Source organism: Phoxinus phoxinus (assembly GCF_949152265.1).
Source record: "Phoxinus phoxinus genome assembly, chromosome: 16".
Taxonomy (NCBI): Eukaryota; Metazoa; Chordata; class Actinopteri; order Cypriniformes; family Leuciscidae; genus Phoxinus; species Phoxinus phoxinus.
The window spans coordinates 22,073,843-22,097,133 of NC_136891.1; the positions used below are offsets into that span (position 1 = coordinate 22,073,843).

Sequence of the window (23,291 nt, forward strand, 5' to 3'; positions counted from 1 at the left end):
CACGTTGCCATGCTTTGGGCATGCCTGTGTGTCTTTCTTCAGACAATTCAAAGTCGTAATGTATTCAATTAAATTAAATTCAGACATGTAATGAAGTGTATATGAACGGTGCTCAATGTGATGTCATAGGACTGCCATCAGTTAATAAGATGGACACCGTCAGACACCGATTCCGCAGACAAATTCCCATAGCTTCAACACCATGTCTCATCCCTATCTCAGCGAACTGGGTTAAATACATTTCTGTCAGGACCACTATCGTCAAATATGATTGACAATTAGCAAACAATTTGGATTGGCGGTATGGTTCCGTTGGATAACAGCAGGGAGAGCAGCAATAACCCCCCTTGGGGTAAACAGAACAGAACCAACATGAATGTATGCAGATATATTTAATTCAAGATTTTAAAGTACAACATAATTCGAGAATTTATTCTGATTGAAGGGGAATCCTGACAATCCTGACAAATCCTGACTGGATGAGAAGAGGATCTGGGGATAGAGGAGGGCAATTCGCTCCTGAGAAATGCGATATCTGCTGATAATACTGAAGGAGCTTATATGGTGATAGGCGTCGTATTCCTATAGGTTGATCTGAATCAGGTGAGAGTCAGCTGACTAACGTGACCTGCCAGAACTAACGCTACGCTTGATAACTCTAAAATGTTCTCCATGATTGTTTTCACTTCCTTTTCCTTTACAGTTTCTGTGTGGACCAAGCTGCTGATTCCAAAATAATAATTGATTATTGATTGTAAACATGGGCACTCACATGTATTCTATTAATGACAACTAGATTATTGAGGTGAACGTGTCAAGGTTTTGCGTAGTTAATTTTCAGAAAAGATGAGCACATTTGTTATCATAAGTATATGACAGGCGCACATCTAGTGTTCAATGACTCGTTTAATTCAACAGTGGTTTTTCAATACAAAAAGAAACACATTGCAGTGCAGGTGAAGCAGAATTTAGCTGAACACACCAGTGTTCATTTGCCATGATATATATCAGGTCTCTATATAAAGACCACTCAACATCAACAGACATAACTTTTACTAAAAATCTTAATATCTACATTGTTTTTGCTGAGCGGAAAATTGTTTGTTACTTTGCATCACACTTCTAAATTAAGGTTTACTGTTGTTAGGGGATTGTGATTTGAGCTGGTCTAAATAACAGATGTTCCTCTATTAGGAACTGCATTGGTACCAGCAAACTGCAGATTATTCACTTAATGGAAAAGAGACTTTGAAGGACATTTCAATCTTCTCTCCAATTAGATCGTATTATACACCATAATTAACAATCAACTCTTAATCAAACTACAGTGTGGCAGTTACAGTTTATCTGCAAAGTATTTTTACAAATGGAAAAATCCAGTCCATAAGTCAATGTTAAAGTGAAGGCCATTTTCCTGTTCAACATATACTCAACTTCATCTCCTAGTGCAATCCATTGCAGAAAAGATGATAGATGATCATCTTGGCTTGGTCCCACTCCATTTCATCCAAGTGAACCGTAGGTCTAAAGTCTGTTGATCAGATCAATACTGTGACCGTCACAGTCTGAAAACTGTCCGGTCAATAATGACTCAATTAGAAATCGTTTTTACAGCGAGTTTTTACAGTGAAAAAGCTGAAGTTCGGACTGGTTTGTAAAATTCAACTGGTATGGTATAACTTTCTAAACCTTTTTCAGTTGGAGACATTTAAGGTAATCTAAAGACTTAGTCTCATAAACAATTGGCAGTTGCGTGATCAGAATTAAAAGAGAATTGATTCATAAAAAAAAGAAAAAAGAGTGTGTTTGCTGTTCCTAAACTACAGTAGGCTAGTAAACGATCCTCCCTTGAAAGACCATGTTGGTCAACTAGCCAGCATCAGCAAAACTAGAGCAGTCAATTAATTCCTTTTCAGTAGGGATTGTTGGTCCAGTCATATGCTTCATTAAGGCTTTGAAACGCTATAAAAAGACTATTTTAAAAAATATATAATAATAATGAGCAATAGGAAAGTTATTAGCATAATTATGCATTAATAAAATGTCTTTATATGCGTGTTTGTTTGGACAGTTGCTTTGTGCAAGCGGGCAGTAAAGATGTTTGCAGGTGTATGATGGTGGGATAAGAAGCCATAGCCACTTTCTCCCAGACAGCATGAAACAGTCACCATAGCAACCACCTTTTTATGCTGAGCTCATTAAAAGCAAAGCTTTGACCTCTACCAAATACAAACTGCACTTGTCATCCTCAACTAAGGGGACGGGCTGATTTATCTGTATGAAATCATTTACTGGAATGCAGGTTTTAATTAAAATCATTGTGTGGTGTGTTTCTTAAATGATGAACTGTACCTTCCATAAACTAAAATTGGTAATTGTACTATGTGCAGATTTAAGTGAGGAGATTTTCTCCAAATTTATGTATCCTGGGGTCAAAAAATTAAATAATACATAAAAAAATAAACCAAAGTGTAAAAAAGAAATGGTTTCAGACAAAGGTTAAAATATTTTAATAGTATAAAAAATGGGTTTAGTTTCCTGTTCTGGGCACTTACATTCACCACTTCCTACTTTTACACTATTTTATGGTTACTTTTCTAGATTAGGTTTTGGGGATTCATTTCAACTTCCTCATCACTGCTCTAAAAAGGATGCTGGATGACTTCCAGGGAGTAGCGTTTGCCCTCTAGACATTTAAAGCGTAATAAAGCATTTCTTATTCCACACTAAAAGCAAAAAACACACACAAATTATTTGGCAAATTCTGGCAGTATTAGTCACTCAGAAAAAAAAAAAAAACAGCGGATTTCCCACTACACTGTTTAGCATCAAACAATCTAGTTAAAAAGTTTTCAACATGAAAATTACAAAATAATTTCTGGAGCTTCTAAATACTGTTCTGAATAGAAAATAAACAACTAACAACGTGTACATTTTTTTCTGGAATGATTGCACACACTGTTCGTCTGATGAGGGCCCCGGCACCCTGTATTTGGGGATGAATTTATCTCCAAAGTTCAGTTGGTTTCATTCTAGAGGTCAGAACGTGAAGGCATAAACAACGCCCACCACTATAATGTTCCCGATGGTGGCGGTGATGGCGATCCACAGCCATATGGCATCTCGGGACATGGACTGTTGCTCCTCCTGTTGGTTGTGAGCTGCCAGAGCGGCGGCGTGGACGCTAGCAGAGGAGTTGAAGAGAGAGTGATCCGTGCTGTAGTCATCGTGAGGCGATGAGTCCATGAAGGCTCCTGTCATCACAGGGATCTGATGATGGAGAAGAGATAAGGTAAGACGGATGACCACACAACCAAATGATTCAATCTTCTACATCAGTAACACTCTGATGTGCATTGTGGTCTGGCTTTATAGACATCTTACAAAACTCTGTAACAATTCGATAGTCCACGTTAGACATTTTGCTAACTATAAGTAAATGCAACTACATGTCAACTAACTCTCATTAGAGTATTAGTAGACTGTCTGCCTTTAATATCTGGTAACACTTTATTTTGATGCTCCCCAACAGACATTCTACTGACTTTGTAACTTTGCAACTACATGCCAACTTATTATACTAATATTTGTATACTCTAATGGGAGTAAGTTTACATGTAGTTGCAAAGTTACTTGGTTAGTAGAATGTCTAAAGTGTTACGTACAAGTCTCACTGAAATGACTGCTATTACAGTTCCAGATACAATCAATGAGATGAGTTTATTCCTAGCCTGGGGAGAGCAGGGATTTCCGTAATACATTTTTCTAAATTGATAAATGTTTTGCCTAAATGTTTTACATTCCTTAAACATCTTTGACATGTTAGTGTAAAATAAATATTGCTTGACAAAATATACATACAGGCCATTTTTACATTCATCTCAATATTATATACAGTACTGTATAGTACCATTCAGTTTGAGATTGGTATTTATTATAATTTTCAATGTTGAAAAACGTTTTGCTGCTTAATATTTCTCTGGAAACCATGACACATTATTTTCAGGCTTATTTGATAAATCGAAAACTCAAAATAACAGCGTTTATTTATTTCATCATGTGCCAGTTTTAGTAAATTTGCAACGGATCTTTACATTTAGTTTTTACTAGATTTATTGCAAATAAAAATGACTGTAACGTTTAGGTTCCCAAATGACGATGAAGGCAACAAAGGTACAAAATGAGGTTTAATTCCAAACCAGTCAAAAAGCCAAAGAGCAAAACAGTGTGCAAGTAGCACAAACAATAACCGACAATGAACGGATAACAGAGAGGAACTTAAATACACTGATCAATAGGGAGGACAAGGTGACAACAGCTGAACAAGGTGATGATAACGATGAATGCTGACAGGTGAAGGTAATGGTGAAGTGAGTGCAGGTGTGAGCCGGAGAGGATGATGGGACATGTAGTGACTGTAACAATGACACTAACACCAAACTTTTTATTTTAGTTAACTAACTCAGAAAAGTGCAGACCTTATATGGCTACAGAAATGTATTACTGATGTAGCTGATAAAATATAAAAAGCAAATATACACTGTTTAAGAAGCAGGAGAACTGCAAAAGTATTATCGGATTATTCTTCTTTTTTTTGAGGTGTCTAAATAATGTAACTAGACCTCTTTTTAAGATCTGAATTCTGAAGTCTACACAACAGGTATATGCTTTTTGGTCTCAGAAACAAATGCAGATGTAGCCCTATCTTAAAATAAATGTGTTACTTTCCATAAATCAAGATAATTGTTTTTTATAACCTGTGGAGAGTTTTTTATAACCCTTGTCTTCACAAGTGATAACCTCAGGAAACAGCCTTCCCATATACAGTCTGCAATCTGTCATATATTTGTGTGTGGTGTAGCAAAACAATAAAACAAATCTAAATCTGGATTGTAGTTACCCATTCATTTATTTGAGGATAATGAAGACAGATATCCTATAAGGATTTTGGCTGTTTGTTCAAAAGATGAAATTTGATGAATTGTTATTTTAAAATTTTAATAACTATGAATTACTTCATTTAGAAGTTTTTTTATGAAAAAAAAAAAAACTGGTCCCGTTTTTTATGAAATGGGACCAGAGCACCAGAACACCTCATAAAAACCTGATTGTCTAGATATAGCATTGTATTGTAGTTTTATTGGAAGAAAGACATTTTCTGAGATATAATTGTCTTGTTTACTATTGACGTTTTTAATGCTGACATTCACGTGCAAGGGAGTAGGTTTACGCACGTCTCTTTTTAACTCTTTAACAATTAATGCACCTATTATCCACAGATATTTGAAATTGTGGATGATTTATATAAATAGAAAAAAGGTTAATACTAATAAATCATAATCACTGCTCAAAAATATAATAATAATTATTATTATTATTTATTTATTTTTGTTAAGTGAGATTTTAAACCTACGACTTTTCACATTAAATGCAAGAAACATACCTATACCAAACTATATCTCCCTATGGCTAACATATTCAATCATCTCCCAGGAGCTTCTTCATAAATAATGATAAACCATGTTACAAATGAATTGCATTTTACATTTGACAAAACTTGACTGTCTAATAGCCCTCGGCCTCGGAAATGCTCCTTTTTAGTCATTCACGAAGCAGAGTTCTCATTTCCACAACCTTCACAACAAATTGTCTAACAAGTTGCATGTTGATGATTAAAGTGAGAATGTGAATAAGAGCGAATAACAAATATGGCTATTTGAGAGGTGTCTGAGCTGTTTTAAGACTGATCAAAGCTGCATGGGGCAGTAAAGAGTCTGACAGGCTCCACTGAGCCAAGATGAAAAGACGCTCAACACCAGGATAAAAATATCACAAAGAACCCAAAGATGGCCAATTTCTCTCCTCTCTATTCAGCCTGACATGCACACCTGTCTGTGCTAGTTTGTGGGTGTGAACCCTTACAAGCTGCACACTTCACACATACACAGACGGGTCCTTGTTCTGCTTCACTATGGCAACTGGTGACAGAAGAGAACGAGGAATGATGGAGGCAGGGACGCTGTGAATGAAGAAGGATGACAAACTTTACTGTATATGAGCGGCTACCAGTGAACCATCATGAGCTAATAAACAAAACCAAAGACGACATATCTGAAGGCAACATTATGAATCATCCATCTCAGAGTATAATTGTTTATAATGTGTCATTTCACTCATGGCTGAACACTTTTTAAGCTGAATCTACAACCATTTTCAGGAATCACACACACAAAACAAGTTAGCAAATAATATTGAACGATGTCTGTTTACTATACATGCTGGTGCCGGTGTTCTGCCGGAGTTCAACCACAAACATGTATGTCACATTTTCATATAACATATATTTTTTTAATTCAAATACATATTTATTTAATATGCAATTAATAATTCAGTATGTTATGTTGCTGTGCATTTGATCAGCTTTGACAGCAATGTTTTTCCTTTCGCTTAAGGGAAAAAAACAAGATAATTATAGTCTGCCCGGCTTATATTAAGACCAGGTAAGCAGAGCAGAATGTGAGGTTTTCAAATGACTTAAGGTACGTTTACACAACAGTTCTGGCAGGTCACGTTAGTCAGGCTCGCATCAGCTGACTCTCAGCTGATCCACGTCTACCTATAGGAATACGACGCCTATCACTGTTTACATATATAAGCACCTTCAGTATTATCATCAGCTATCGCGTTTCTCAGGAGATAATTACCCTCCTCCATCCCCAGCTCCTCCTCTCGTCAGCCAGTATGGCATTCTGATTACTCTTGAATCAGAATAAATTCTCGAATTATGTTGTACTTTAAAATCTTGAATTAATGATCTGCATACATTCATGTTGGTTCTGTTCTGTTTACCCTAAGGGTGGTTATTGCTGCTCTCCCTGCTCTTATCCATGCTAGGCTTCATGGATGCGCAGGGAGTTCTCGCCCAGAACAGAACCATACCGCCAATCCAAACTGTATGCTAATTGTCAATCGTATTTGACGATAGTGGTCCTGACAGAACTACTAAAAACGCTGTATTGTCATACCAGGCCAGTAGTTGGCGATGTCACTTTAAAAAAAAAAACACTACGCTCCTACAGACTGAACACGTAAGACGCATACGCATGACATCACTATTTTCACAAATTCTTTTTTTTTGTAGTTTACACAGAGATGATATTGATAAGGGTATAGTTTTTAAAAAAACTTGCAGTTTGAATACCTTTTTCAAAAGTTTGCATTCCCTTTTGAAAGGGAACTCGCACTGCGTCGATTGTCGCTAAGGGGAATGCCTCAGGCGTGACTCGTCTGAAATCACAATCAAATCACGGCAATCCTATTGACTGGCGACAGCCCATGAATCATTAACGTGCGACCTTGAAGTATATAAGGTTGCCTTGCAAACATGATAATTATCTTTTCGTCGTCGGGACTGTTCTGTCTGTAAGCTCTTGAAAATCAGGTAATTATGAAATGCACTGAGAAGGCTGAGTGCTTTCAGAAGTGTGCAGACCCGTGCTCAAGATATTTGACGCCAGGTAGCATATATGGATTTGGGCTACCAGAATAGGCTCCTCTCACCTCGCTGAGCTACTGCTCGAGCGTCGGGTTGTAGGTGGGTGGCTTACAAGCAAGCCCCACTACCCTAGGTTGGGTGCAGATCAAATTCTGTCACCTCTAGAGCCACTGAAAAGGGCCCCCATCTAAATTTGAAGCTGTGGTCCTAGGCCCTTGAGCAGGCCCAGGTAGGCCTTTCATTAACCCTCTGGGGTCTGAGGTGTTTTGACATGCTGACATTTGTGCTTATTTCTGTTACTTGTTACATTTTCATGGCTAAAGTCAGATTACACTGTATTTAGCACAAACTCTGCTGCAATAATATGTCGTCATTATAAATGTCAAACTTTTTTTACAAACTTTTACATACAAGCTGCTATTTATGCGTGGTTTGTGAAAAAAAAAATGCCTCAAGTCTGTATGACAAATATATTTGCTGAGTTACAGGTATTTTTCTGTCGCATTTCAGAATGAACTTCACATTGAGAGAGACGGCAGAACGCGCATCATGTTTATTTTCCTTATTTTACGAAAAACACAACATTTTGTTTTTATTATGACTTTTATTTTGAAAAATGAATACATTTTAGAAGATAGTTTTGAATGATGTGTAACACTTATATGTAAGATAAAAATCAACAGAGTATTTTGAGCCTCTTTTGCACTGATAAGAAAAAAAGCGAGCTGGTCACGACGGCGTGACCGCCGACCCCAGAGGGTTAAACAATGTTTATGGAGGTTTTCCTGTGGAACGTATAGCTTGGGCTATGACCGTAGGAAATACTATCACTGACAGCCCAGTGTGACCTGAGGGTGAGTGGTTCTGGCATTTCGTTTGAATTTGCTGGTTTTGACAGTTGTCACTGCCAATGGGTATGCACTCCTAAGGGGAGTGGCATTGGTATATCGTTCCCCTTAGCGTCAATCGATGCAGTGCGAGTTCCCTTTCAAAAGGGAACATCTAGGTTACGACTGTAACATCTGTTTCCTGGAAAAATGGAACGAGACACTGCATCTTTTCGCCATGCCTCGGGGCCTGCCTATCAAACAGTCCCTTCAGAAAAAAAGGAGATTATAATGTTTGCAAGGCATCCTTATATAGTTCCAGGTCGCACGTTAATGATTCATGGGCTGTCGCCAGTCAATAGGATTGCAGTGATTTGATTGTGATTAAAGACACCTGTCACCCCTTATAGTTCCCCTTCCCCTCAGGGAACAGAGGTTACAGTCATAACCTCAACGTTTTCAGCACCCCAAAACGCCGTTGTTGTATACATGAACAGCCAAAACGCATAAAATGTTTTCAGTTTTTTGTTGAAAACTGTATCTTGTAAATTGACCCTCAAAATTAGGCCTATATTTGAGATGTTATGTTTGTATGACTCAGAGGTCAGTGATTGGCTGATTATTAAAGTCAGTGTAAAACAGAGGCAACTAGGCAGCAATCGATACAGCACTGCACCTGCTGCCCGTCACTGACAGAACATCTACATCAATCTTTGAGGAGAAAAACAATCTCTCTCGTCTTTTTGAAACATAAAAACTGACATACACATAAATAACAGGTGCTAATAAATCAGAATAAGGATGTTCACTGGGATTCTAAATAGAACATTTTCAGAGTGCAGAGATTTTCCTTACACATTTCTTTTTTATGTAATAACATTGTACAAAAGGTAGCATATGAATCAATACATGCAATCATAGTGTATGTATACATTCACATTCTGTACTAATAGGCACCAACTAAAAGTACATAAAACATAAAAAACAAAACATAGTCTGCATGCTTTTTAATATAATGCTGGAGCTTTCAAAATAACAAAAATGAAAAAATTGACGAAAAAAAAAACACCGCAAGAGTCTCATAAAAGGATTCATTACAACTTGTCCACTATATATTCCAAGTTTTCTGAAGCAGTATGACAGGTTTGTGTGAGAAATAGAATGATATACTGAGCTCTCATTTGGCACGTTCAACAAGAGTAGGTGATTTGTGAACAAATCGTTCTTTTGAATTTAATATTTTCAATGAATCAATTGATCCAATGCACAAAATCAGCCAGGGGTGCGTTTCCCGAAAGCATCGTTAGCCAACTATGGTCGCAAGTTCCGTCGTTATCAGCATAGTTCACCGATTTGGTGTTTCCCGAAACCATCGTTCAAACAAACATTCGCAAACAGCATCGCAAACTTGTGTGGTTGGAACGACAGCTCTCGAGCATAGTTTCTAGTTTACATGAGATGTAGACTGAATAAATCCTTATCTTTAGCAAAATAAGCAAGCTGACATTCAGTACAACCCGTGTTATTTATTTAGAATTCAAACAAATGTAATTTACGTCTTTTAGTTTGTCAAGAGATTTAAAACACCGTTTTTGAAGACTGCGCATGTGCGAACGTGCTCTACTATGTAAGAACGAGCCAAATAATGAGTCTGGTAATAAAGCAAAATAACTGAGAAAAATTAGAAATGGTCTTCAGATGCCATGTCTGTAATTTATATGACAAAATCTAGCGTTAATTCGATCTCAAACAGATTAATTAAAATAATTTATTAGTCAACCACGTGCAAGACGTCATAAACCAACGTGGTTGAACGATACTTTGCGAAATACAGTTTCGGGAAACAGTCGTGACGAGCTAGTTGATTTCTCCAACGATGCATCGTACTATGGTAGTTAAGCAGTGAGCTATATAGTTGTACGGGAAACGCACCCCAGAACGATTCACTAATCAACCAAAAACTCACTCACTTAATGGTCAAATTACACAGCGATGATAAAATCCGCTATTATAACGGCGAATTTGCCAGGCGCACGCCAGGAGCGATTCACAGCCGAGGAGACCGAAGTTCTCATCAGGGCCGTAAAACACAGAGAAGGGACATTGGGGATGATGGGAGAAACCCACCCAAATTAACTTTGGTTAAACATGCATATAATTTGGGTAAATGTGTAGCCTAATCTAGATTTTTAAAAAAAAATTTTATCTAGATAGATTTTTTTCACATCTTCACAGACACAACAATGATTTCCCTCATGTGTTAATATTTTTCCTTGTAATAATGCATGATTTGCAAAAATGAATTATGGCCAAGCACGCACCCTTAAAGGTGCCATGTGTCATTGTCTGGCAAAAAAAATCAAGTCATATTTCACATTCCATACCAGATGGGGGCAGTATACCTCACATATCAAAATATGTGATGTGTAGGATATGGTATTTTATAAATCACACACTATAAATATGATAAAGAAGCAGAAACAGATAGTTGCAGTAAAGTAAGATATTTTAATAAGTTGAAGAAACAATAATGATTTGTGACACACACACACACACGATTTGCGCATTGCCATCATGTGTGTATTACAGGTAACGTTACATTGCTTCCTGATATCACGTGCGCAAACACAAATAACTATTTATATATATATATACTACAGGGCCGTTAAATGCTTGTATCTGATAACCGTGAAGCTCTTGTAATTATTACTTTACCCAACCTCTCCATGTCGAGTGATGCAGTAAACATCAGACAGCGCACGTGAACCGATCATCTCTACTATAGTAAAAAAAACACGAACACTGTTGAAACATACAGTAGGCTACAAATGACCTGTTCGCGCCACAAATTGTTCTCCGTCCTTAGCGACCGAGTCATTGAATGTAGAACAGCCGGCTTCTGTCGTCAGCGAGCAGCACTCTTCAGACAACGAGGGCGCGCGCGCCGTGTTGATACCTCCGTTTCAGTTTCTCGAACCCGCGCAGTGCGGCGCGGCGGTCAGAACACGGAGACCATTCTGCCCCTAGCTATGCGTGCGAAAGCATGGGGAGCGATCCCGGGCGTGTCAGAATGGGTGCTGAACGTTGTAAAACAGGGCTATGCGCTGCAGTTCGCCCGCCGTCCCCCGCGCTTTCGAGCCCGGACCGTGACGAGCGGTCCTTTTCTTATCTGATCTGATTTGTGCTTCAGAGCGCGGTGGTTGTAGGGGTCTCTTGCCAAAGGCTTCAGCCATCCTTCCGCTCTCTTCCCTGAATTGAAATGAAGTAGTGGGCTCTGTACTTTCCACACGATAGACATCAGGTTCAAGTACGCCCACAAGCCGTGCGAGTTATTCGTGTCGTGTATTGCAGGTTGGCTGGTGGTTATGTGGCCCGCATACCGCCTCCCATGGCCGAAACTGGTATTACAACACCTGTCGGGCCGTGGCTAGAAATGCTAATGCTAATTAAGGTTGATATCTCTGCAGCACTATAACTTGACATTTTTTTAATGACATCATTGCCCTTATTTCTTCTCATTCTTTTGATGCGTGTAGCTCATTTTTTGGATAATTTTACCTCAATTTTTACACATGGCACCTTTAAAATACCATATGACTAAAGCGCAACGCGCCACTGTCTTTAGACTGGGTTTTTCCTGGTCAGTGGCGGAATTGCTTTCTAAAACTGGAAAATAGCACCAGGGAACTTTTGCGCTGGAACACACCTCCTCTTTTTGCTGAACTGCCCCTGCGAGCGCAAGTTCATTCCCTAATTTACCAACGTGCGTCTGTGGAGGGAAAAGTCAGCTGTGTGCGGGTGCAAAATAGGAATGATACATGCGTCGGTGTACAAAGTCAATTGCGCTGGGTGCAAAGTAGGGCCCATAGTGTTCGTATCTCACTACTCTAATGTTACCCTGCCAGTACATACAAAGATAGATCAAAGTGACATTACGTGACATTCAGAAACGTCCTGTTCGAGCCTTAATTGTCGAACTTCTTAGGGGTCGTCATCTTGTTCTGGGTCCGACTCCGGTTCAAATTGATATGGTTGTGTCCTCAGAGACTCCTGCTGCCATTCTTTCTCCCAAATATACCCTCAACTGTCAAGGCAACACTCCACGTGTGTTGTGTCAAAACGCCCCACAGAACAGAGGGGCGGGGTGAGCAAAGCTCATTATCATTTAAAGACACATGCACTTAAATGGCGTGCTGAAAACAGAGCTGTTTTTGACCAGATAAAATTTGTGTTTTCTTACAATACTAATGATAATTTTTAATTAAAGTATATTACAAACTTTTAATTTAGACCCTAAAGAATCATATTAACTTGTACAAAAATGGCATTATATGACCCCTTTAAGTTATGACTGTTTTATAAGCTTACTGTACATCCCACTGTGCCCAAGCGAATCCGGGAATCCAGACACAAAAGGTGTATACAGTTGTTTTAATGCATTAGGAGCAGAGCCGGACAGTAACGGAGTACATTTACTTGAGTACAGTACTTAAGTACAATTTTGAGGGATCTGTACTTTACTCGAGTATCATTTTTGGGGAGTACTCATGACTTTACTCAAGTTCATTTGAGAGGCAAATGTTGTACTCTTTACTCCACTACATTTCTATCCATAACCGTGAGTACTGAGTACCCGTTACTACTAAAAAAAAAATTCAAAAAAAGGAAAAAAGACAAATCTCGGAAACCCTCAATTTGTTGTTTCCCTCTCAAACGTGACTGGATTGTGCAGGCGCCACTGATTGGGACAGCCTATCAGCAATCAGCTTTCAGAGGTGTGTCAGAACATTGCTATATTCATATTGCCTTATTTGCTGGTTTAGGTTTATTGATTTGATTGATAAAAAAAACAGAGAAACTCACATGTACACTCAATTGTTAGTTCAAATGTGGGTGCAAAAAATCCATTAAAACCCTCAGACGGTCTTCATTTCGGAGTCACCTCCTGGGCCTTCCCAGTCAGAAGTGACCGGACACCTAAAAATTTTATTTCCTCCATCCCAGTAAAACCAATGCAATTTATTTTTGTTCTATAATATTTATTCTTTTTAATTTTGTATTTAATTTTGCAATATTTATGGTCTATTTTTGCCATTGAAAATAATACAAAAAATTAAAAAGTTTTTTTTTTTTTTTTTTTTTATGCAGTATTTTAGTTTAATATAGAGTCTAGGCCTTCAAAAAAAATGGTTGAAGCAGATTAGCGCCATCTGGTGAGAGTATGGAGAGAAAGCGTAGAACCATGTTGTAACCACTAGATGGCATAAACAGCACTCTATGGAGAGGCATGTGACTTCCCCAGCTGTTTAATGGACACATTTACTTTTTTTTTTTTTTTGTGGATTTGAATATATATTTAAACAATCTCAAAAACTATTTCTTATCAAGTTTTATATATATATTTTTTTTTAGAAATAGTGATTTAAAGTGTTAGTTTTTGCATTATGATTAGTCAAACCTAAACATTGTGTTAGAAAGCCTAGAAGAATTATCCTTGAGTGGAAATCACACAATACACCTAATATGTCATCATGGCTTAGTGATATAATGATGTTTAATATAAATATAAATATATATTTTTTAATATATATATATAAAAAATATATATATATATTAATATTTTTTTTTCTCTCTCTCTCTCTAGATGTTTTAGAGTGTCACCCCTTTACTGCTGTGTACTTTTAAAAAAAAATGTGTTTTTGTCAATTTCCCATTCATTTCCTATGGGGGTCATTTTTGACCAAAGACCACAAGTGTAACTATTTTTTTTATGACCACTTAGCATGCTCGGATCATGACCTCAATTTTTGTGTGTTCACATACATAATGCCATAAAAGTCACCAAGTTTCGTAACATTCCGATGAAGCTGTGATTTTTAAAAATTCAAAACATATTTTTTTAATCTGAATTTATTGGTCTGTATGTGTCTAAAAGTGTGTTTGTATGTGTGTGTGTGTGGGTGGGTGTGTCTGTTTTGCACTCTTGATGTTGTAGAGTTTCCCGCCTTTCCTGCGGTGTACTTTTTTTAGGATTGTGTCCGATTTGTGGATTGTACACACAAAAATGCGGAGAATTTTTGAATTTTTGTAAATTTCCCATTCATTTCCTATGGGTCGGTCATTTTTGACCGAAGACCACAAGTGTGACTATTTTTTTCACGACCACTTAGCATGCTCGGATCATGACCTCAATTTTTTTTTGTATTCACATACCTAATGTCATACAAGTCACCAAGTTTCATAACATTCAGAGGAAGCTGTGATTTTTAAAAATTCAAAACAGAAAATATTTCGGTCAGAAACGACCGAGGACCGTCTGAGGGTTAAAACTCTAGCAGAGGTTTGTCAGAGCGTTGCCATTGTGCTATTGCCTTGTGGGCAAGTGTGAAATGTTAAATAAAGAAAAAAGATGAAAATTACTTGATTTTACTTTCAATTCCTTTTACATTCTCCAAAGTATTAACATTAACATTTTTCATAACTCCATGTAGGACGTTTCTGTACATAAATGTAAGCACTGTGGCAGTAGTAATGCAATATTTAGAAAATGTACTCTTGTACTCTTGATACTTAAGTACTTTTAAAAACAAGTACTTCAGTACTTTTACTTAAGTAGACATCTGACTGTTACTTTTACTTGTACTTGAGTAAAATTTAGCAAGGGGTATCTGTACTTTTACTCAAGTAATGAAGCTGTGTACTCTGTCCGCCTCTGATTAGGAGGGTTAGCTTTTAATAACAGTCACTAATGGATTTTATTAAAAAATAAATCTGAAATATGCAGGGAAAGAAATGCTACATGAACATTTGATATGAAGGCTTTCATACAATGCAACTGTCACATGAACTCAGTATCTTGTCACTGCAGAGGCAGTGGTTGAAATGAGTTGCCTGGAGCTCAATACCATTCAGAGAGCTGCATTAAGTCTTAATGATTCCCATGCTTCCTGTAGCCTCTGCTCTGAGCTAAAAAAAATAAAGGATTCAATGGACAACTGCTAAGAGCCCACAGGCTCACAATGAATAGGCACTCTGGATAGGAACGCCTAATAAAAAATAAGATAACGAACCCAAACAAATGCATACACACTTGAACCGCATATTTATAGATGTCCATGGCTTCTTTATTCAGTCTACTTACTCAGGAATTCACATGCATCAACAACAAACCATTCCTGTCCTGCCCTGATATTCTGAATCTCAACTTTCACTACTTTATTTTCTCAACTCTAATGTTCTCCAACCAAAACATTCCAATTATATGACAATTTTTTAATTGAAAGAATTAAATTTCATATTTAGACGTGCTAAGCTTTTTAATAAATAAATAACTTTTAAAAACAAAATAAATGATCTTCCTGTAAACACATATCTATATCATACAGGTAAAATTAATTTCAAGTCTAAAAAAAATATATATGTTATGTTGGTGATGTATAAATTCAGATGGTTCGGGGTAAGTTGCGTAAATAACTAATAGTACATTTTGCCTCCTTATGTAAACAAACAAATAAATAAGCATACTTTTAAAATGACAAATAATACTACAATTTGTTAATATCCAAATAATCAGCTTAAATCCATTTATTGTAAAAAAAAAACATACTCAGCTATTCTCAGTTAGTTAAAATGCATGAAACTAATTTGATTTATTGATGATAAATAAACTGTTATTGTGTATTTAAAACACATTCAGATGATAAGAACTACAGCATATGTTACCTGTTTCATGTATTAATGTATTACAAATATGCTTCATATTAAGTTTATTTTATGTTAAAACTGTGTAATCCAAATGGATGGAAATTTTATAGTCCATTCAAATACATACATCTTCAATTTAGGACCAAATTTTCATGGACAAATATTTGTTCTATGGATATATGTCTGTGCATGCGTTCTATTCGATCTCATCATAATTCGTCATTGTTCAGTGCCTGAAGGACAACTAAGAAGTCAAATTTGGCACTGCTTACCCCACTTGCTTAATTTATTACAATATTATTATAATGTCAATGGATTGTTGTCAGTATGATGAAGCCTCATTCTTTCAGACAGATGTGTTATCGCTGTGCCAAAGACAATGCGCTCCCGTACAGCAGGGCTCAAAGCAATTTTTTCCCCCTCGTTCCATTTAAATGTCACATTTTTTAGACAAAATCCTCTTTTCTGTTCACAGCCGCAACTCTTTGTTCTTGTTTCCAGACTTAGAAAACCTCCTTCAGCAACTTCTTTATGAACTTCTGGTTTATTATGGTTGAGGTGCAGTCCACTGGCACTTTGGCCTTCAAGGCACCCACAAATTAAAGAAAGCCAGATAGAATAACGTATCCTCGACTATAGCAGGAGACTAGGGTCCAGGAAAAGATTTGCCAGAGCCAGAGGACAATGGCAGCTTTTTTCATAGTTTTGGATTCTCTCAATATGGTGATATATCGTCTGCTGCTCTTTTGCCTGCCAGTCACAATCAAGTTACATTCCAAATTGCACCTCTTCAACTTCTGGCAGTGTGAGATTTGATTAAGAGCGGCCATCCATCACTACCAATGACTGATTTCCAAAGTGGTTTATTATTGCAAATACGCATTAAAATTTTGAATGAAAGTTCAGAATGATGAAGCGTCTCTCGGATGTGGCCGGAAAGGACGTTTCCCTTAAGCTTAGGATAGGATAGGACATTTGCATTTGCTGTGAGTTTAACTATATAAATTGTATAAAGAAATCCTGACCGAAAGTTCTGCTACTGATTGTGAAAGTCTTTTGTGTTTAGGTGATTTTCAGTGACGCATGGCACTTCGTTTTATTAAAGCATTTGAGGCACAAACACAGAATTATAAAAATAATATAGCGTGAGTAGCTAGTTTTGAAATGTCTGTAACCAACCCTTAAAATTATAATTTTGGACTGTCACACCACAGATATCTTGGCCTTTTTGATTGTATCCAATTTTTTACATATTCTTTTTAATTTTATATTATGACTTGATAATTCAAAGTAATTTCTGTTATAATATTATATTTAAAAAAATCACACAACTCTGTTACACGAATATTCTTGTTTTTTTTAATACTAAGAAAATACCTCGAGTGACTGCAAAAGACCTGCAGCCAGACTGGGTGGCAACAGGCATTTGTAGAAGGAAACAAACCCAAGAATATTACTGAACTGGAGGCCATTGCTCATGAGGAATGGGCTAAGATTCCTCAGAAATGCTGCCAAAAGCTGGTGTCTGGTTATATATCTCGTTTTCAGCAGGTCATAACAGCAAAGGGGTATTCTACTAAGTAAAGATGCTTGCCATGAAGGGGTTGAATAATTTTGAGACTGCAAAAGTTATTAAAAGTTGCATCTTCAGTTGAATTTGGAGAAACCACTTGACACATTTGTTGTGCTGAGCTATTTCAGTTACTTTTGTTTGATTTGTTCAGCAAACAGCTGAAAGTCTGTACATGTTGCCAATAAACCTGATCATCAAAGGGGGGTGAATAATTTCGAGTACAACTGTATATTTTCAGTGTTATGTTATTCTGTGTTTTGTGCGTGTTTCCTTAGTTCCATTTTTTCCCGCCTGTTTGATTCCTGTATTTGTGTCCTTGGTTACTGAAAGTTGCATCTGAGTTACGATGACGATCTCCCTGTGTATTTATAAAGCCTGTGTTTCAGTTGCGCTTTGTCTGTTCTCGTCATTACATTTGGGTTTTGTTTTGTTATCCGTGTTTTTTTTCTTGGATATGTACTTCTTGGAAGTGTACTTTGAGTTTATGAGAATTAAAAAATTAAAAAGTTATTTTCTGTTTTTGCAACACCCCAGCATGATAGATATAGATAATGATAATTTTGCAACCCTAATTTTGTTTATTTAAATTTTAATGTTTATTATCAGAAAATAAAATCCAAGTTTAAACTAAATGTAGAACTGTACACTCATTTTTCGAGAGTTCAGTAAGCGTAAGGTTGTAAGGTTCAAAAGAAAATTCAAGACAGAGCTTGCGTTTTTTTTCTACTCTATTACTCTTATGTCTCAGCCAATACATGATACAGAAGGACGGAGTGTAATTTAGCCCTACTCTACTGTAGTAGTGGCATATGCTAAAAGCTGTTTTACATTATGTGGTAAGACACAAAACAGTCCTCATCTATCCAAGCCAATGGTCGTGCTCTCAAACCAAAGCTCTCCTTTCACAGAATAACAATTACTCTTCATCCTCCAGAGAGAGGGCTGCAAAAATGGAAAAGAGTTGAAGCAATTTGCAGAGGGTTTGGACTGATCTCATATTCAGCCACTTCTGAAAGGAAAAGGAAGCTTTTAAATTATGTAAATGAATGCTCTGAAACTTAAGAGAACATTGGCTAGAAATGAGAGTTAAAGAGAACAGCCCAGCGATAAAAGAGAGATATGTGATATGAATATATTCCAAGTAATTGGCTTATATTCATACCCACGTAATAATTCACTAACTCAAAAAAGAGAAACAAGAATCTACTTGTTGAAGGCAGAATGAAGTGTGACCACTTGACTTTCTATCAATTTAAGCAGTTAAACTAGGAAATTAAAGGAGACCAAGAACAGAAAAAAGAACCCCAGTCCTTCAGCTCTGCCAAGATAACACACATTGATGTTGACTAATGAGTTTCTGCATTCTAGAAATGAAATCTTTTCAGAGTCTGATAGCCCTCATGCCATGAAGAGATAAAGGCATTTGCCACAAGTGGCTGTTACACTGCATGAAGATATACAGTACAATGAGAAAAGCAGAGATAAAGGTGCCACAAAGCTTTGTAATGATATTTATTAGACAGCCAGAATTTTTTTTCAGAAAAAAATGAGTTTTCAGAAAACATTTTTACACAAAAAAAAATTGAGTAAATTTTAAAGCTGTGAAATCAATGAAATATACTGTATGAATTGAGTAAATGCAAGTAAAACAATTAAGTAAATCTTAGCAACTGCATCTGGTACATTAACAAATAATGTGTGTTGATATTTTAACCTTTTGACCTCACATAAAATGTTGTGCATTCAGCACACATCAGTTAAATACATTAGGTTTCTCCATCTGAGATTGAATCACATGCATTCATAAATGTGACAGCTTACATAAGAGTATCACCACATGTCGGAGAACTGCTCACGAAATACAAGAGAGGCAGATGGGAGGAAGAACACCTTATGTGAACCATTAGCTTGTGCCTCTGAGAGAAGGAATCCTCTGGCTAGAGCAAATGAATCAGTGTGCAATGAACTCCACAGCATTATCTACAGTAAAGTGCCATTTCCATTCACAGCAGTGCTGAACAAGCTTCCGGCCCCCCTCCCGCTGCCTTCATCGTCCTTATGGACCCACATTTACCCATCCAGGCATCACTGTCCTCAGATAACAGGGAGACGCGGGGAATGACACTCGGGTCTCAGAGGAGGAGATTTGAGATTGATGTGGTGCCATTTGTTCAGCTGGCGAGAACTCCCTCATCAGTAGTTTGCAAATTTGTCTTGGCTCAAAATGTTAGTGTCACAGTGTAACGAAGGTGCGGCTGAAGCAGAGAAGAGGCAGGATCCAGATGCAGCACACGTTTTATTAACACACTAGAAAACAGGATAACGGGACTCGGGAACGAGAACAACCAACATCAACGTTAAACATTAAACAAGAACTCACAAGGACAGGACAGAAACACAGGTCTTAAATAATCAGAGACAAACGAGCTAAACAGGATAACAAGGGGGCGTGGGAAAATAAGAGACACCTGGGAGAACTAATAGACAAGACAGGGAACACTAATCATGACATAGCCCCCCCACAAAGGAGCGGCTTCCAGACGCTCCAAACACGAACCAGGCGGGGGGCAGAGCGAAAGCGATCCTGGGGGAGGGACGGAGGGCCAGGCCCGTGCAGGGGAACGGGACCAGGACACAGGCAAGGCGGGCCTGGGCCATGGAGCGTGGGAGACCAGGGCGGAGCATGACGTGACGGCGGCCAGGGCGGAGCATGACGTGACGGCGGCCAGGGCGGAGCATGACGTGACGGCGGCCAGGGCGGAGCATGACGTGACGGCGGCCAGGGCGGAGCATGACGTGACGGCGGCCAGGGCGGAGCATGACGTGACGGCGGCCAGGGCGGAGCATGACGTGACGGCGGCCAGGGCGAAGCATCCTTCATGGCCCTCCAGGGCGAAGCATCCTTCATGGCCCTCCAGGGCGAAGCATCCTTCATGGCCCTCCAGGGCGAAGCATCCTTCATGGCCCTCACAGGGCACCTCCTGCCCCCCCCCAAAAAATACTTGGGGAAATCCAAGACCTCCAGGCTGGGAACCGCCACCGGAAAAGGCTCCCGAAGCCCGAGATGCGCAGGTAAGGCAAGACGCAGAGGTGGGGCCGGCAGGGCGAGGCGCAGAGGCGGGGCCGGCAGGGCGAGGCGCAGAGGCGGGGCCGGCAGGGCGAGGCGCAGAGGCGGGGCCGGCAGGGCGAGGCGCAGAGGCGGGGCCGGCAGGGCGAGGCGCAGAGGCGGGGCCGGCAGGGCGAGGCGCAGAGGCGGGGCCGGCAGGGCGAGGCGCAGAGGCGGGGCGAGGCGCAGAGGCGGGGCCGGCAGGGCGAGGAGTCTGGGAACGCCCTCCGGAGCCTGGCGAGCCCAACGAGTCCTCCTCCTCCTTCTGCGACGGCGCTTCACTGGGCTTGATTCATTACAGGATGCAGTAGACTCAGTAGAAACACAGGATGCAGTAGACTCAGTAGACTCACAGGATGCACTTGACTCCGTAGACTCACAGGATGCACTTGACTCAGTAGACTCACAGGATGCACTTGACTCAGTAGACTCACAGGATGCACTTGACTCAGTAGACTCACAGGATGCACTTGACTCAGTAGACTCACAGGATGCACTTGACTCCGTAGACTCACAGGATGCACTTGACTCCGTAGACTCACAGGATGCACTTGACTCAGTAGACTCACAGGATGCACTTGACTCAGTAGACTCACAGGATGCACTTGACTCAGTAGACTCACAGGATGCACTTGACTCAGTAGACTCACAGGATGCACTTGACTCAGTAGACTCACAGGATGCACTTGACTCAGTAGACTCACAGGATGCACTTGACTCAGTAGACTCACAGGATGCACTTGACTCAGTAGACTCACAGGATGCACTTGACTCAGTAGACTCACAGGATGCACTTGACTCAGTAGACTCACAGGATGCACTTGACTCAGTAGACTCACAGGATGCACTTGACTCAGTAGACTCACAGGATGCACTTGACTCAGTAGACTCACAGGATGCACTTGACTCAGTAGACTCACAGGATGCACTTGACTCAGTAGACTCACAGGATGCACTTGACTCAGTAGACTCACAGGATGCACTTGACTCAGTAGACTCACAGGATGCACTTGACTCAGTAGACTCACAGGATGCACTTGACTCAGTAGACTCACAGGATGCACTTGACTCAGTAGACTCACAGGATGCACTTGACTCAGTAGACTCACAGGATGCACTTGACTCAGTAGACTCACAGGATGCACTTGACTCAGTAGACTCACAGGATGCACTTGACTCAGTAGACTCACAGGATGCACTTGACTCAGTAGACTCACAGGATGCACTTGACTCAGTAGACTCACAGGATGCACTTGACTCAGTAGACTCACAGGATGCACTTGACTCAGTAGACTCACAGGATGCACTTGACTCAGTAGACTCACAGGATGCACTTGACTCAGTAGACTCACAGGATGCACTTGACTCAGTAGACTCACAGGATGCACTTGACTCAGTAGACTCACAGGATGCACTTGACTCAGTAGACTCACAGGATGCACTTGACTCAGTAGACTCACAGGATGCACTTGACTCAGTAGACTCACAGGATGCACTTGACTCAGTAGACTCACAGGATGCACTTGACTCAGTAGACTCACAGGATGCACTTGACTCAGTAGACTCACAGGATGCACTTGACTCAGTAGACTCACAGGATGCACTTGACTCAGTAGACTCACAGGATGCACTTGACTCAGTAGACTCACAGGATGCACTTGACTCCGTAGACTCACAGGATTCGTCGAGACTGACGTAAAGCTCTGGTCCGTCGAGCGCGGTCTCGGCTGGGTTGACGTGCAGCGCGGGTTCGGCTGGGCTGACGTGCAGCGCGGGTTCGGCTGGGCTGACGTGCAGCGCGGACTCGGTGGGAACCTCCCGCGGCGTAGGCTTGGCCGAGCACGTGAGAAGCACCGGTTGAATGTAGCCCACGTGAAGCACCCGTACCTCCTCCGCTAAGCCCACTGCGGACGACGAACCGCTCATAGAAAGAGCCCACTCGACATACTGGATCAGAGTCACGGAAGGATCAGGTCCGGGCATCTGTGACCGAAGTGGGTCTGATAATCCCCCGTGGAAGAATATCTTCAAGCACTGGGTGCTCATTTGCGCGAGAGGCGCCAGTCTCATGAACTCCGCGACGTACTCCTCTATGGAGCGATTCTCCTGATGGAGACGGAGAATCTGCACGTCTGGATTCCAGGAAGGCATGGCTGCTGGATCACGTTGCGGTGAGTTCTTCTGTAACGAAGGTGCGGCTGAAGCAGAGAAGAGGCAGGATCCAGATGCAGCACACGTTTTATTAACACACTAGAAAACAGGATAACGGGACTCGGGAACGAGAACAACCAACATCAACGTTAAACATTAAACAAGAACTCACAAGGACAGGACAGAAACACAGGTCTTAAATAATCAGAGACAAACGAGCTAAACAGGATAACAAGGGGGCGTGGGAAAATAAGAGACACCTGGGAGAACTAATAGACAAGACAGGGAACACTAATCATGACACACAGACACTCAAATGTGTTACATAACCTGAATTAACCTTAATTAAAAGATTATCACTTCCAGCATCGTGCAGTAGCTTCACCCCAAATACTCAATTTACATTTCTCAGTGGCGAGGTGGCAGATTATTTGT

At 39.8% G+C, this 23,291-nt stretch overlaps 1 protein-coding gene across 1 annotated transcript in view; it reads right to left on the minus strand.

Moving 5' to 3' along the window:
* Positions 1-378: 378 nt before the first annotated feature.
* Positions 379-23,291, minus strand: part of LOC306983770 (uncharacterized protein C14orf132) — a 28,958-nt gene continuing 6,045 nt past the window's right edge. The window contains exon 2 of the mRNA XM_079584438.1: positions 379-3,270. Within this exon, the coding sequence (XP_079440564.1) occupies positions 3,040-3,270 (231 nt within the window). The 3' untranslated portion in view covers positions 379-3,039. The remainder of the gene's footprint in view (positions 3,271-23,291) is intronic.